This window comes from Chelonoidis abingdonii, chromosome 14 (assembly GCF_003597395.2).
Source record: "Chelonoidis abingdonii isolate Lonesome George chromosome 14, CheloAbing_2.0, whole genome shotgun sequence".
Taxonomy (NCBI): domain Eukaryota; kingdom Metazoa; phylum Chordata; order Testudines; family Testudinidae; genus Chelonoidis; species Chelonoidis abingdonii.
In genome coordinates, this window is record NC_133782.1 from 38,120,634 (window position 1) to 38,134,101 (window position 13,468).

Genomic DNA, 13,468 nt, shown 5'->3' on the forward strand with positions numbered 1-13,468 from the left:
GGTGGTTTGAGCATTGGCTTGCTAAAGCCAGGGTTGTGAGTTCAATCCTTAAGGGGGCCAATTAGGGATCTGGGATAAAAATCTGTCTGGGAATTGGTCCTGCTTTGAGCAGAGGGTGGGCTAGATACCTCCTGAGGTCTCCTCCAACTCTGATATCCTATGAGCCAATGTTGAATCTAGATAAATTCAGACTGGAAACAAAGTGTAGGTTTTTAAAATGTAAGAGTAATTAACCCCTGGAACAACTGACCAAGGGGCATGGTGCACTTCTGTCAGTCACAACTTTTAGATCAAGATGGGATTATTTTTTCTGTGTGATCTGCTCTAGGAATTGTTTGGGAGCAGGTCTCTGGCTTGTGTTGTACACAAGTTCAGAGAAGATGGTGACCTTCTGGCCTTGCAAGGTATGAATCTATTAATCTGGAGATGGGATGGCTGAAGGGGAGAGATGGACGGGCTGTGTCTGGCATATAGACGGATGGATGGATGGATGGATGGATGGAGGGGTTATGTGGAAATCAGATGGATGGAAGGACAGAGTGGGTATGCGGAAGTGAGACAAATGGAAAAATATCCAGGTGTCCCCCTCCTCACCTGGTGCCGTTTCTCAGACTCCAGCTTGACTCGGGACTGGATGAGTTTGAAGGTCTCCTGGAAGGTCTCCTGCAAAGCCACCTCCATCAGGTGCTTGTGATAGGCTCCCACCAGGTTGCCACAGATGAAGATCACTGCGTTGGCCAGCAGCTGTGGGGGACGGGGGGTAGAGAGGAGGATGAGATGGGGCTCAGAGGGCGCATGAAAAGGGAGATGGCATTGGGGAATCTATGGGGTAACTGGAGGTGGACAGATGGCAGAGGCGATGGATGAGGATGGGGGGGCAGCCTCTATAGGACAATTGGGGGGATAGGGGATGGGACACAGCTAGGGAAAGGGGTCAATATGGGGAGACAGGGAAGCTAGGAGGAGGGAGTCGGGAGACAAGGGGGATTCTGGGAAATGCCAGACATCAATCGGACACGGGGTGGGTAGGAACAGGGCTAAGGGTCAGCAGGGGAGTGAAGGGAATTGAGACAAGGGGGCAGCAGGGCAGAGAGGGAAGGTGTTGCTGTGGGGGAACAAAGGACCCCGGGGGGCAGCAGGTAGGGGGCTCTCACCTGCATAGCCAGGTCAGCCCGGGACCCCTGCCCAGCTGACAGGTAGACGCCCAAAACAATGATGTGGGAGAGGGAGGAGATGAGGCCAGCGACCACGGCATCCCACATGCGCACGGGCAGCATCGTGTACACGGTGATGATGATGAAGAGGAAGAATGAGACCTGGAGGGGGAGTCAGGCCAGGCAGGACTCAGCACGGAGGATTATTTCCATATAATGGCCCCTTCTCCGCCCCACCCTGTGCTGCCCCCTAGTGCCCATTGTACAGCACAGCCGCCCCTTCCCCGNTGGCACATGTCCAGACCCATCTTGACACAGTTGCGTGCGTGGTTGGGGAGCGAGACTGGCAGGCCCGAGACACAGTAGTAGCAGTCACCCAAGATCTTGATGCGCATGCACTCATTGTCCTAGAGAGAGAGAGGGAAGAGAGGGTCTGTCCTTCGTGGCAAGGCCATTCTGCTCCTCTTCTCCCATATTCAGAGTTCAAGGTGAGAAGCGACTATAGGATAACCCAGTCTGACCTAGTGTGTACCCAGGAATTTTCACCCAGTTCCCCCTGTAGTGACCCAGTCACTTGGGTTTGGCCAAAACAGAGTGACCTCCAGCCTCGATCTGGAGCCTTCAAGGGATGGGGAAGCCCCTCACCACCTCCCTTTGGAATTTGTTCCATTGGTTATTCACCTCCACTCTTAGAAATTCAGACCTTATTTCCAATTTGAATTTCTCCATCATTAACTTCCAGCCATGAGTTCTCGTTCCTTCTCTGGTAGATTAAACAGACCTTTAATGCCCAGCATTTTCTCCCCAGAGAGCTCCTCGCACATCTCTCAGTCTTCTTGACAAGCTCAACAGAACAAGCTCTTTAAGTCTCACACATTTTCTCCAGCCCCCAAATTATTTTTGTGGATCTTCTCTACCCCTGCTCCAAGCTCCCAATGTCCTTTGTAAGAGGCAGCACCAGAACTGGATGGGGTGTCCCAGTGGCGCTCTCCCCAGTGAGGCAAAAATCACCTCCGCTCGCCGCTCTGCCTCTATATGTCCAAGGATCACAGTTGCACATTTTGCCCCAGCATTGCACTGGGAGCTCATGTTGAGTTGCTGGTCTGCTCCGCCAGCGCTCACGAGAGAGAGAGAGATAAATGCCAGGTGAGGGAGAGATGTTATTGACATTCAGGACCAAAGCTGACACAAGAACAAATGGATCTAAACTGTCGACCAACAAGGTTAGGCTTGAAATTAGATGAAGATTTCTCACCATCAGAGGAGTGAAGGTCTGAAACAGCCTTCTAAGGGGAGCAGTGGGGAAAAGAAACCTAACTGGCTTCAAGACTGAGCTGGATAAGTTTCTGGAGGGGATGGTCTGATGAGGTTGCGTCCAATGGCACACGGCCTCATCCATGTCAGCTACGAGCAATATCTCTAATGTGCGGAGATGGGGAGGGCTCTGAGCCACTACAGAGACGTGCAGGAGGTCAGACTAGATGATCAATGGTCCCTTCTGGCCTTCAGAGCTATGAGTCTATGACAGAGATATGAAATCCCTCCCTCCTGCAACCTCTGGCCGATCCACGGAGATCTGGACTTTGGGCAGGGGAGAGGGGGTCCCCTGAAGGCCCCCAGGAGAAAGTAGGAAGTCTTTGGGCTGGAGGGGGCATGGGGTCCCTAAAGGGTCTCAGTTTGAGACAGTGGGTCTCTGTAAGGCAGGAGTCCCCATCTCCTCCTGCCGGGAGAGAGCAGAAGGGTTCCCATGGGGGTGCAAGAGCACCCTGTGGAGTGAAAGGGGGTAGAGATGGCACAGAAGGGGGCTGATCTCTGGGATGGTGTAGGAGGTGGATCCCTGGGGAGTTCGGTGGGTGTCTCTGGAGGTGCTGGGGGTCCCACAGGATGCAGGAGGGGGTCCCCAGTGGTGTGGAGGGGTCCCAGGGAGGTGCCAGGGGCAGGGGCCTCCAGATGAGGGGTGCAGAGATGCAGGGAACTTCTGGGAGGCTGGAGGGGTGTTTTTTGGGGAGCAGGAGGGGAGATCTGGCTGTCTTACCTTGGCAATCTGGTCAAACTTGCCGAAAAGCTCGTTGAGCATCAGGACCAGCTCTTTCGGGGAGCACTCACTGGCCAGCCTTGTGAACCCCACGATGTCGGCGTACAAGATGCTGTGGGAGCGGTTAGGAAGAGGGGAGACAGCATCAAGGTCCTGGGCGCAGTGGTGAGAGTCGGGGAGACACCCCCTAACCCTGCTCCATCGCCTTGGCAGCCCTCAGAAAATGGGGTGCTTATAAAGGGGGATCATGGGTTCACAACACTCACCCCCCCTGCTCCCTGCTGCCCCCTCGTAGCGTGAGGTGTGGATGGGGGTTCAGTACCTGACGTTCTTGTGGTGCTTGACGTAGAGGTTGTGGAAATTATTTGCGCTTTCCTGCCGCCCCCCGTCCCGCAGCCGCTCGATGATCTCGGCCTTCATCTCCATGGCGATGTACGCGGGCAGGATGGAGAGAAGGAGGTGCTCCTGGGGGGGAGGGAGGGTGTAGAGAGTGAGTGAGAGGCGGTGGGGATGGATGGGTGTTTATGGGGATGCATGGATATGGGGGTGGGGTTGGATGGATAGATGTGTATATGGATGGATGGATGGACTGGGTGGGTATAACGCCCCACCCCCGCCCCCAGTATAGAAGGCCGGATCTCCTGCCACCTCACCTGGCGGTCCAGCTGCGGGGAAGACCGAAATTGAGCTTCTCCGCCCTGGTGCCTGTCGCATGCTGGCTGGGATCTCCATCCCACACCCCTCCCTCCATCCCTGCTACCTTCACGGCCGGCGGACAGACCCCAGTGGGAAGGAGGACCCATGCGTCTACTAGCCCTCCATGATACTTCTCAGATGTTCCGTTGAGAAGGAGATCGGAATGAGGACCAGGCGGCCGGGTTCTCGGGGAAGAAACCAAGGAGCTGCCGATCCTCTCATCGCATGATATTAGCCTAGGTGTCCGGGAGGGAGCCCCGCGAACCCCTCGATGAGGGGTGGGCATAAATGGAATATTGGACCAGGAAGTCCGGGGTGGCAGGTTACCCCACTTTCGCTGGGCGCGTCGCTGTTGACCGTGGGTTAACTGACTGGGGGAGGGGCGGAATTCACTCTGCCCCTCCCCCTAATCTGTCTGTTTCCTGCAGGTGAGGGCAGCGGGGGGGCTAGTCCAGCGACCTCCAGCCCTGCTGGGCCCCTCACTCCGAACCTGCAGCCCTGGCCAGCCTCAGCCCTGGGCCCCCTAGCCCTGCCGTGCCCTCACGTCCCGACCGCAGCCCCCTGCTAGCCCAGCCCCGCCGGTGCCCCTCCACTCCCGATCCGTGCAGCCCCTGCCAGCCAGCCTGTGCTCCCGACCTAGCCTGCCGAGGTGCCCTCACATCCCGACTGCAGCCCTGCCAGCCCAGCCTTGTGCTTCCCCTAGCGCTGCCGGTGCCCTCAACTCCCGACCTGCAGCCCCTGCCAGCCCAGCCCTGGGCTCCCCCTAATGCCCTGCCGGTGCCCCTCATCCCGACCGTGCAGCCCGCTGCCAGCCCAGCCCTGTGCTCCCCCCTAGCCCTGCTGGTGCCCCTCACTCCCGACCTGCAGCCCCTGCCAGCCCAGCCCTGGGCTCCCCACTAGCCCTGCTGGTGCCCCTCACTCCCGACCTGCAGCCCCTGCCAGCCCAGCCCTGGGCTCCCCGCCAGCCCTGCCAGTGCCCCTCACTCCTGAACCGTAGCCCCCTGCTAGCCCAGCCCTGGGTCCATCTGGGTGCCTGGTGGAGGGCAGGGAAGATGCCCAATATCACTCACACGAAGAGACACACGCATCCCCTTCCACACACACACACAATCACGGGTAAGGACACACAACACCCACACTCACAGCTAGACCTAACCTCAGGTCACCTGCCCCACACAGCTCCGAGACGCACTCGGCCCCAGCAACAGGCCGCAGCCCAGTGGCCACCCCACTCACAGCCCCCCCCAGATCAAATCTGGGGTCAAGTTCAGCAAATGAAGCTTCCTTCCCAGAGCCGGGGATTCCAGACAGCTGCCCTGCGAACTCTAGAGTGAGGGCTAGTGGTCAGAGCAGGGGGGGGCGGGGAGCCAGGACTCCTGGGTTCTAGTCCCAGCTCTGGAAGGAGAGTGGTGGTTGGGGGGTGGGTGCTGGAGACTTTGTCACACTGGGCCAGTTCCTACCACTCTAAGTGCCTCTGTTTCCCTCTATGGATTATGGGGGTAAAAGGCCTTAGAGGAACCAGAAACCAAAATCTCATTAAACAACCTGCTGCCTAATCCCCTTGGGCCCCACAGCCCCTCCGGCCCGAATGGGGCTGGGAGATTGGCCAGTGGAAAGAGTCACCGTAGGAAGAGAAAGTGCTGGGGTGGGTTGTGGCAGCTAATGACCTACAGCCTGAATCACCAGGGGAACATCAGCTTCCCCAACTCTGCTGGTGCCCCTCACTCCTGACGCGCAGCCCCCAGCTCCGCCAGTGCCTCTCACTCCCACTGCGCAGCCCCTCCCAGCTGGATTCTCCCATCCTCCAGCGAGTTGGCTGAGGCCCAGCAGACTCATTTGTCTCTCTGCAGCTCAGAGCAGATTAGCCCGTTCAAAGCGATCGGCTCCCCACTTAGGGGAGGCAGCCACTGGGCTAGAACGGTTTCCTGGAAATCCACCGTCCTGTTGGGAATCCGCTAATGGAGTTCAGTCCATGACTAGGCAAAGCGCCTCTTCCCCATTTAATGCCCAAGGGGCTTCTTTGTTCACCCAGGCCCAGCCCCCTATATGGGGACAAGGCCATTGTACTGGGGAGACCAACCGGCCAGGAGTGGGGGCTAGTGGTTAGAGCAGAGGGGCTGGGAGCCAGGACTCCTGGGTTCTCTCTTTGGCTCTGGGAGGGAGTAGGGGCTAGTGGTTAGAGCAGAGGAGGTGTTGGGTGCCAGGACTCCTGAGTTCTCTCTTTGGCTCTGGGAGGGAGTGGGGGCTAGTGGTTAGAGCAGAGGAGGGGTTGGGTGCCAGGACTCCTGGGTTCTCTCTTTGGCTCTGGGAGGGAGTAGGGGCTAGTGGTTAGAGCGGAGGAGGGGTTGGGGCACAGGGGGGTCCCAGATAGTCTGTCCCCAGCTGCTGGGCCCCCTCCCCCAGCCCCACTCCAGATGTGCACAGTACCCAGCGGTGCACGGCTGCCGGGGGCACAGGGGGGTCCCAGATAGTCTGTCCCCAGCTGCTGGGCCCCCTCCCCCAGCCCCACTCCAGATGTGCACAGTACCCAGCGGTGCACGGCTGCCGGGGGCACAGGGGGGTCCCAGATAGTCTGTCCCCAGCTGCTGGGCCCCCTCCCCCAGCCCCACTCCAGATGTGCACAGTACCCAGCGGTGCACGGCTGCCGGGGGCACAGGGGGGTCCCAGATAGTCTGTCCCCAGCTGCTGGGCCCCCTCCCCCAGCCCCACTCCAGATGTGCACAGTACCCAGCGGTGCACGGCTGCCGGGGGCACAGGGGGGTCCCAGATAGTCTGTCCCCAGCTGCTGGGCCCCCTCCCCCAGCCCCACTCCAGATGTGCACAGTACCCAGCGGTGCACGGCTGCCGGGGGCACAGGGGGGTCCCAGATAGTCTGTCCCCAGCTGCTGGGCCCCCTCCCCCAGCCCCACTCCAGATGTGCACAGTACCCAGCGGTGCACGGCTGCCGGGGGCACAGGGGGGTCCCAGATAGTCTGTCCCCAGCTGCTGGGCCCCCTCCCCCAGCCCCACTCCAGATGTGCACAGTACCCAGCGGTGCACGGCTGCCGGGGGCACAGGGGGGTCCCAGATAGTCTGTCCCCAGCTGCTGGGCCCCCTCCCCCAGCCCCACTCCAGATGTGCACAGTACCCAGCGGTGCACGGCTGCCGGGGGCACAGGGGGGTCCCAGATAGTCTGTCCCCAGCTGCTGGGCCCCCTCCCCCAGCCCCACTCCAGATGTGCACAGTACCCAGCGGTGCACGGCTGCCGGGGGCACAGGGGGGTCCCAGATAGTCTGTCCCCAGCTGCTGGGCCCCCTCCCCCAGCCCCACTCCAGATGTGCACAGTACCCAGCGGTGCACGGCTGCCGGGGGCACAGGGGGGTCCCAGATAGTCTGTCCCCAGCTGCTGGGCCCCCTCCCCCAGCCCCACTCCAGATGTGCACAGTACCCAGCGGTGCACGGCTGCCGGGGGCACAGGGGGGTCCCAGATAGTCTGTCCCCAGCTGCTGGGCCCCCTCCCCCAGCCCCACTCCAGATGTGCACAGTACCCAGCGGTGCACGGCTGCCGGGGGCACAGGGGGGTCCCAGATAGTCTGTCCCCAGCTGCTGGGCCCCCTCCCCCAGCCCCACTCCAGATGTGCACAGTACCCAGCGGTGCACGGCTGCCGGGGGCACAGGGGGGTCCCAGATAGTCTGTCCCCAGCTGCTGGGCCCCCTCCCCCAGCCCCACTCCAGATGTGCACAGTACCCAGCGGTGCACGGCTGCCGGGGGCACAGGGGGGTCCCAGATAGTCTGTCCCCAGCTGCTGGGCCCCCTCCCCCAGCCCCACTCCAGATGTGCACAGTACCCAGCGGTGCACGGCTGCCGGGGGCACAGGGGGGTCCCAGATAGTCTGTCCCCAGCTGCTGGGCCCCCTCCCCCAGCCCCACTCCAGATGTGCACAGTACCCAGCGGTGCACGGCTGCCGGGGGCACAGGGGGGTCCCAGATAGTCTGTCCCCAGCTGCTGGGCCCCCTCCCCCAGCCCCACTCCAGATGTGCACAGTACCCAGCGGTGCACGGCTGCCGGGGGCACAGGGGGGTCCCAGATAGTCTGTCCCCAGCTGCTGGGCCCCCTCCCCCAGCCCCACTCCAGATGTGCACAGTACCCAGCGGTGCACGGCTGCCGGGGGCACAGGGGGGTCCCAGATAGTCTGTCCCCAGCTGCTGGGCCCCCTCCCCCAGCCCCACTCCAGATGTGCACAGTACCCAGCGGTGCACGGCTGCCGGGGGCACAGGGGGGTCCCAGATAGTCTGTCCCCAGCTGCTGGGCCCCCTCCCCCAGCCCCACTCCAGATGTGCACAGTACCCAGTGGTGCACGGCTGCCGGGGGCACAGGGGGTCCCAGATAGTCTGTCCCCAGCAGCGCCTCCCCCCAGAGTGGGCAGCCACCAGCTGGGCAGCGGGCTGGGAGGCAGAGCTGTGGGGGGGCTGTGACCCAGCTGGGCCTGATCTCCCCACGCCCCCATCCCCGGCAGGCTGTGGGGGGTGGGGTTTCCAGGAACGGAGACGGCCAAGACCCCATCTGGCGGGTGGAAACATCACATCCTCCAACCCCCATCTCTGCTCCCCCCCAGCACCTGACTCAGCCTTAGCCCCACACCCTACCATGGAGTGGGGGGCGGGGGGCTGTGCAAGGTGCATCAGGGCTCAGCCCCACCCCAGATGTGCACGGCTCCAGGTGGGGCCGGTGCCCCAGCTGTGGAGGGTGACTGGCTGCAGAGGAACCTTCCTCCTGCTTTTTCACTGGGGGGAGGGGGCGGGGGCAGCGTTGCTTTGCCGGCCAGCGAGGCTGTGAGCCTGCGGCTTGGGAAGGTCCCAAAGGGACGCAGGAGCCCTCCCGGTGCAGAGACACACTGAGACGAGGCCAGATTAACCTCAGCTGGGCTTCAGCCTGGGCCCCTCCTCTGAGTATCTGAGCCACTTCCCCCCTCAGCAGGGCTGCAGGGCACTGCCCAGGGTGAGCGCAGCCCTGCAATGCCCGTGGCCCCACCAGGATGGACTCAGCACTGGGCCCCAAATGGTGACTCCCCTTTTCCACCCTCCCCAGCTGGAGGTCCAAGCGCTGAGACGGCAGGTCGCCTGCTCCTGAGCGTATGGCCCTGAGGTTTTCTGCCTTGCATCCCCGCTGCACAACCAAGCCTGGAAACCCCCTCCCAGGCAGATCCCGTCCCCTTCCAACTGGGCCCTGGCAGTGCTGCTCCTACTCCTGCTCCCTGGGGCTGGTGAGTGGGGACGTGGGGGCATCGCTGCTCCACATGTGCCCAGCCCCAGGGGCCCTGATCTCGATCAGGGGAGGGGTTCACCAGCTGGCTGGATCGGGAGCCTGAACTAACTCCTCTCGGGGGCTCTGCCAGGGGAGATCATTGGGGGACGGGAAACCCGGCCTCACTCCAGACCCCACATGGCTTTCGTGAACAGAGGGATAAGACGAAATCGAGGAAGCAGGTGTGGAGGGTTCCTGATCCGGGAGGGTGTGGTGGTGACGGCGGCTCATTGTAACTGCAACCTACCCTAAGAAATGCAAGAGCGCCTGTCCCTGGGGCCAGCCAGTTCCACACCCTGGGGCCAGGTAAAAGCCGGCGCCCCCTGCAGGGGAAAGACCCTGGAGTGCTGGCTTCTCTACACTGAGCCTGAGTGCAAGGCAGCATCTACACCCACCCGCTTTAGCGAGGTTAATGACCTGTGACGAAGTGGGGGATTTTCTTAGTGTTTTGCAGGAAAGCTGTGTGTGCCTCAGTTTCCCCATGTGCTGTGTGTGTAACGAGGCGGGTGGGAGAGGGGGTTTGTTGTTGCAGAGGACCCAGGTTGACCTCGCCTAGCAGTCAGGACTCCGAACAATGGCCGGGAGATTGGGAACCCCAGCAACTGGTGACTGGGAGGCCCAGGCCAACTTGGAAGTCAGCCGGTCCTGGCTAGTGGGAGGACAATCGGCTGAAGAGAGAGGACCCCAGCGACCTGCCGGTGACTTTGCTAATGCTTTGTATGTAGCCTGTTTTAAAACTAGGCAAAGATCTAGATGAGTTGATGTCCCCCCTGGAAGAGCTCAGCGTACCCCCAATGGTATGTGAGCCCTAGCTGAGAACCACTGATACAAGGTGATCGGCAGCAAGGAGGAGGCAGCTGGACTGGGGAGAGGCAGAGCAACCAGAGCCCCCCAGGATGTGGGGGAGAGTGAGATGAACTGGGCTGAGGGTTGCTAGGCCCGAGGGCCTGGAGAGTTTCCTGTGCTGGGTTCATGCGTTTGCTAAACCTCCTGCTTTACACTCTTGAGAGTCGCTCTGGTCTAGGGATCAGGGTTGCATTGCTCCCTCTGGGTGTGGAGGCCCGGGGGTTGGGGGGCCAGAGCGAATGGACGCCCTGAGGGGGCCCACGGCAGAGACAGGTGCTAAGGCTCAGAGGTGCGGCCCCGGGAAGCGGCAGGGCCAGAGGGCCTAACCCCAGCGAGAGGGAGTGCTGCCTTCACACAAAGCTGTCACGCCGACGGAGGGTTACTCCCAGGGGCCGTGCGGAGCCGAGGAGTCTGGGACATGGCGGCAGGAGATGGTTGGTTGGTTGGTGGATGCACCCTGCAGATGTTCGGCTGCAAGCGGAGGGTCTGTGCAGTGAGCAGCTGCCAGCGATAAAACAAGGGAACTAAAGGAACCAGCAGGGAAATGGCCTAGAACCAGCTTCTTAGGAGGCATCTTGCCGTTCTGTGCAGGGAGAGAGAGAGGGCCAAGCCTCCCTGCAGGGCTCACCTGGGGCAGCCGATTGCCCAGCTGGTGGAGAGCGACCGGTCCGGGGAGCAAGTTCCAGATCCCAGCTGGGCACCTGGAGAGCCTGGGAGTAACGGGGGGGGCCACTGGCCCCGGTTCCCCAGCCAGGAGGGGGACAACCTGTGTCTCCCCACCCCCAGTGGAGATGAAAAGATGGAAACAAGCTGACCGTGATGGAGCTGGAGGCTAGCAGACCGCTTGGAGCAGGGAAAACACAAACTGGAGTTGGAGAAGAGGCGGCCAAGAGGACCTGTCATAGGATAAGTGGGGAAGGACCCCCAGATGCCAATTCTGCAGGGAACCTAGATCCTAAAGTGTGCCCCGGAGTGATCTCAGTGCCAACCTCGCTGCCTGGGACAAGGCCTGTGACCTGAGCCAGGTCGACCCCACGGACAGGCTCCGCTGTCCAACCCCCGACTTGGTCCCAAGGCCATAGGGGTGTTGAGCCAAATGGACAGTGCAAAGACTTTGCTGCTTAAGTCTGAATGGACCCCAGAGGCAGACAGGAAAAGACTCTGGGGTGTACAAGCAACCCCCAGGCATCACGTACAAGGAGGTCACCACCCAGCTGGGAGAAGTGTCTCTGCAAGCCCCATGCGGGGGGGCCCATGAATGTCAGAGCAGGCAGACACCCTCCGTGGGACCTGAGATGTATTAACTGCGGGCAAATGGACACCAGGCGGTGCCATACCCAGCGACACAGGAATCTTCGCCCAGGAGCCCCTCGAAGGGTTAACGTGGCCAAGGGAAGACAGCCTGTCGGGCAGGCTCAGAGAGGGGTTGTGTGTTTATCCCTTGGGAGAAGCAGCCACCCAGCCAAGGTCTGGTTGCAGAGCTGGCCGAGGAGGGGAGGAGAGCCAGACGGGAGTCCACCGCAGCCGAGCAGTATTCTCCCGGGCACAGGCCCCTGTGATCCCCAGTGGGAGCAGAAGGTGGGGGTCAATGGGTAGACAGTCATGGGGTGGAGAGATTCTTGTTGGTGTGGGGCAACCACACCGGCTGCTGAGGGGCCATGTCACTTGGGAGAAGGCTCCCAAATATAAAGCCATTCACCCTGCCTATGGCTCAGATCCCTTTGCAGACAGAGGGAGGATCAGGGAGGGCTCCGCCAGCAGCGGGAGCGCACGATGGAGCCCAATGGGGCAATTGCCACCTCATGCCCCCAAGAAGTAGATGGGAGGGAAATCCACGGGCAGGGGGAGGGATAGCTCAGTGGTTTGAGCATTGGCCTGCTAAATCCAGGGTTGTGAGTTCAATCCTTGAGGGGGCCATTTAGGGATCTGGGCAAAAATCTGTCTGGGGATTGGGCCTGTTTTGAGCAGGGGGTTGGAGTAGATGACCTCATGAGGTCCCCTCCAACCCTGATAGTCTATGGGACATGGACGCTGAGGTGACACTGGCACAGCCAAAGAGGTGGGCCCAGACCAGGGAGTCCCCATTGCAAACCTAACCCTGAGGGGGTTGCTCAGATCCCCCACGTTAAAGTGCCTGTAGCAAGGATACAACTAAGGTGGGCACCCCAAAGGGGCTGGGGTGCCCAATCAGCAGAGGTGCTGATAGGGAGCAGGTTGGAGAACTGGCCGGATGGCACCTTTTCAGGGGCACCAGCAATCTAGCTTACAGAGGATGAAACACCTCCAACAAAGGGGAGTGAGGGTATGTCTACACTACAAAATTAGGTCAAATTTATAGAAGTCAGTTTTTAAGAAATCGTTTTTATACAGTCGCTTGTGTGTGTCCCCACACAAAATGCTCTAAGTGCGTTAAGTTGGCGGACTGCATCCACAGTACCGAGGCTAACGTCGCCTTCCGCCGTGCTGCACTGTGGGTAGCTGTGAGTAGCTATCCCACAGTTCCTGCAGTCTCTGCTGCCCATTGGGATTCTGGGATGAGATCCTGATGCCTGATGGGGCAAAAACAGTGTCGCAGGTGGTTCTGGGCACATGTCGACAGCCACCCCCCGCCCTGTGAAAGCAACGGCAGACAATTGTTTCACGCCTTTTTTCCTGGGTTACCTGTGCAGACGCCATACCATGTCAAGCATGAAGCCCCGCACAGCTCACCGTCACCGTACGTCTCCTGGGGGCTGGCAGATGTGGGACTGTATTGCCACACAACAGCAGCTCATTGTCTTTTGGCAGCAGATGGTCATTAACAACTGGTACCATCGTTGTCGTATTCCTGGTGCTCTTTAGCCGACCTCAGTGAGGTCTGTTCAGAGGGCATCTGGGCAGACATGAGAGTGACTGCAGCAGGTGATTCCCATCTTTCTGCGAGCAAGGACGTCAGGAGATGACGATGGCTAGCACATCACACTGCACGCTCTGCCAGCACCCAAGAGATGAAGTGGCTAGCACCGCGACGGCACCGTCTTCTGCTGAGCACCCAGAGATGACGATGGCTAGCACTCGCACTGCACCGTCTTCTGCCAAGCACCCAGGAGATGAAGGTGGCTAGCACTCGCACTGCACCGTCTTCTGCCGAGCACCCAGGAGATGACGATGGCTAGCACTCGCACTGCACCATCTTCTGCTGAGCACCCAGGAGATGATGATGGCTAGCACTCGCACTGCACCGTCTTCTGCTGAGCACCCAGGAGATGACGATGGCTAGCACTCGCACTGCACCGTCTTCTGCCGAGCACCCAGGAGATGAAGGTGGCTAGCACTCGCACTGCACCGTCTTCTGCTGAGCACCCAGAAGATGACGGTGGCTAGCACTCGTACTGCACCATCTTCTGCGAGCACCCAGAAGATGATGGTGGCTAGCACTCATACTGCACCGTCTTTGCCAAGCACCCAGGAGAG

The 13,468-nt window shown here is 60.6% G+C and overlaps 2 protein-coding genes across 2 annotated transcripts in view; both read right to left on the reverse strand.

Annotated features, from left to right (window-relative positions):
* Window positions 1-1,322, reverse strand: part of ADCY4 (adenylate cyclase 4) — a 20,440-nt gene extending 19,118 nt beyond the window's left edge. Inside the window, exons 1-2 of the mRNA XM_032804665.2 lie at window positions 1,155-1,322; window positions 595-744 (exon numbers count right to left, since the gene is read on the reverse strand). Of these exons, the coding sequence (XP_032660556.1) occupies window positions 595-744; window positions 1,155-1,277 (273 nt within the window). The 5' untranslated portion in view covers window positions 1,278-1,322. The remainder of the gene's footprint in view (window positions 1-594; window positions 745-1,154) is intronic.
* A 35-nt stretch (window positions 1,323-1,357) lies between these two features.
* Window positions 1,358-12,691, reverse strand: LOC142047751 (adenylate cyclase type 2-like). Its single transcript, XM_075072411.1, has 4 exons — window positions 12,677-12,691; window positions 3,512-3,654; window positions 3,190-3,301; window positions 1,358-1,561 (listed from the first exon to the last, which is right to left on the reverse strand). The coding sequence occupies exons 1-4, from the start codon at window positions 12,689-12,691 to the stop codon at window positions 1,358-1,360; spliced, it is 474 nt and encodes a 157-aa protein (XP_074928512.1).
* Between the last annotated feature and the right edge of the window lie 777 nt (window positions 12,692-13,468).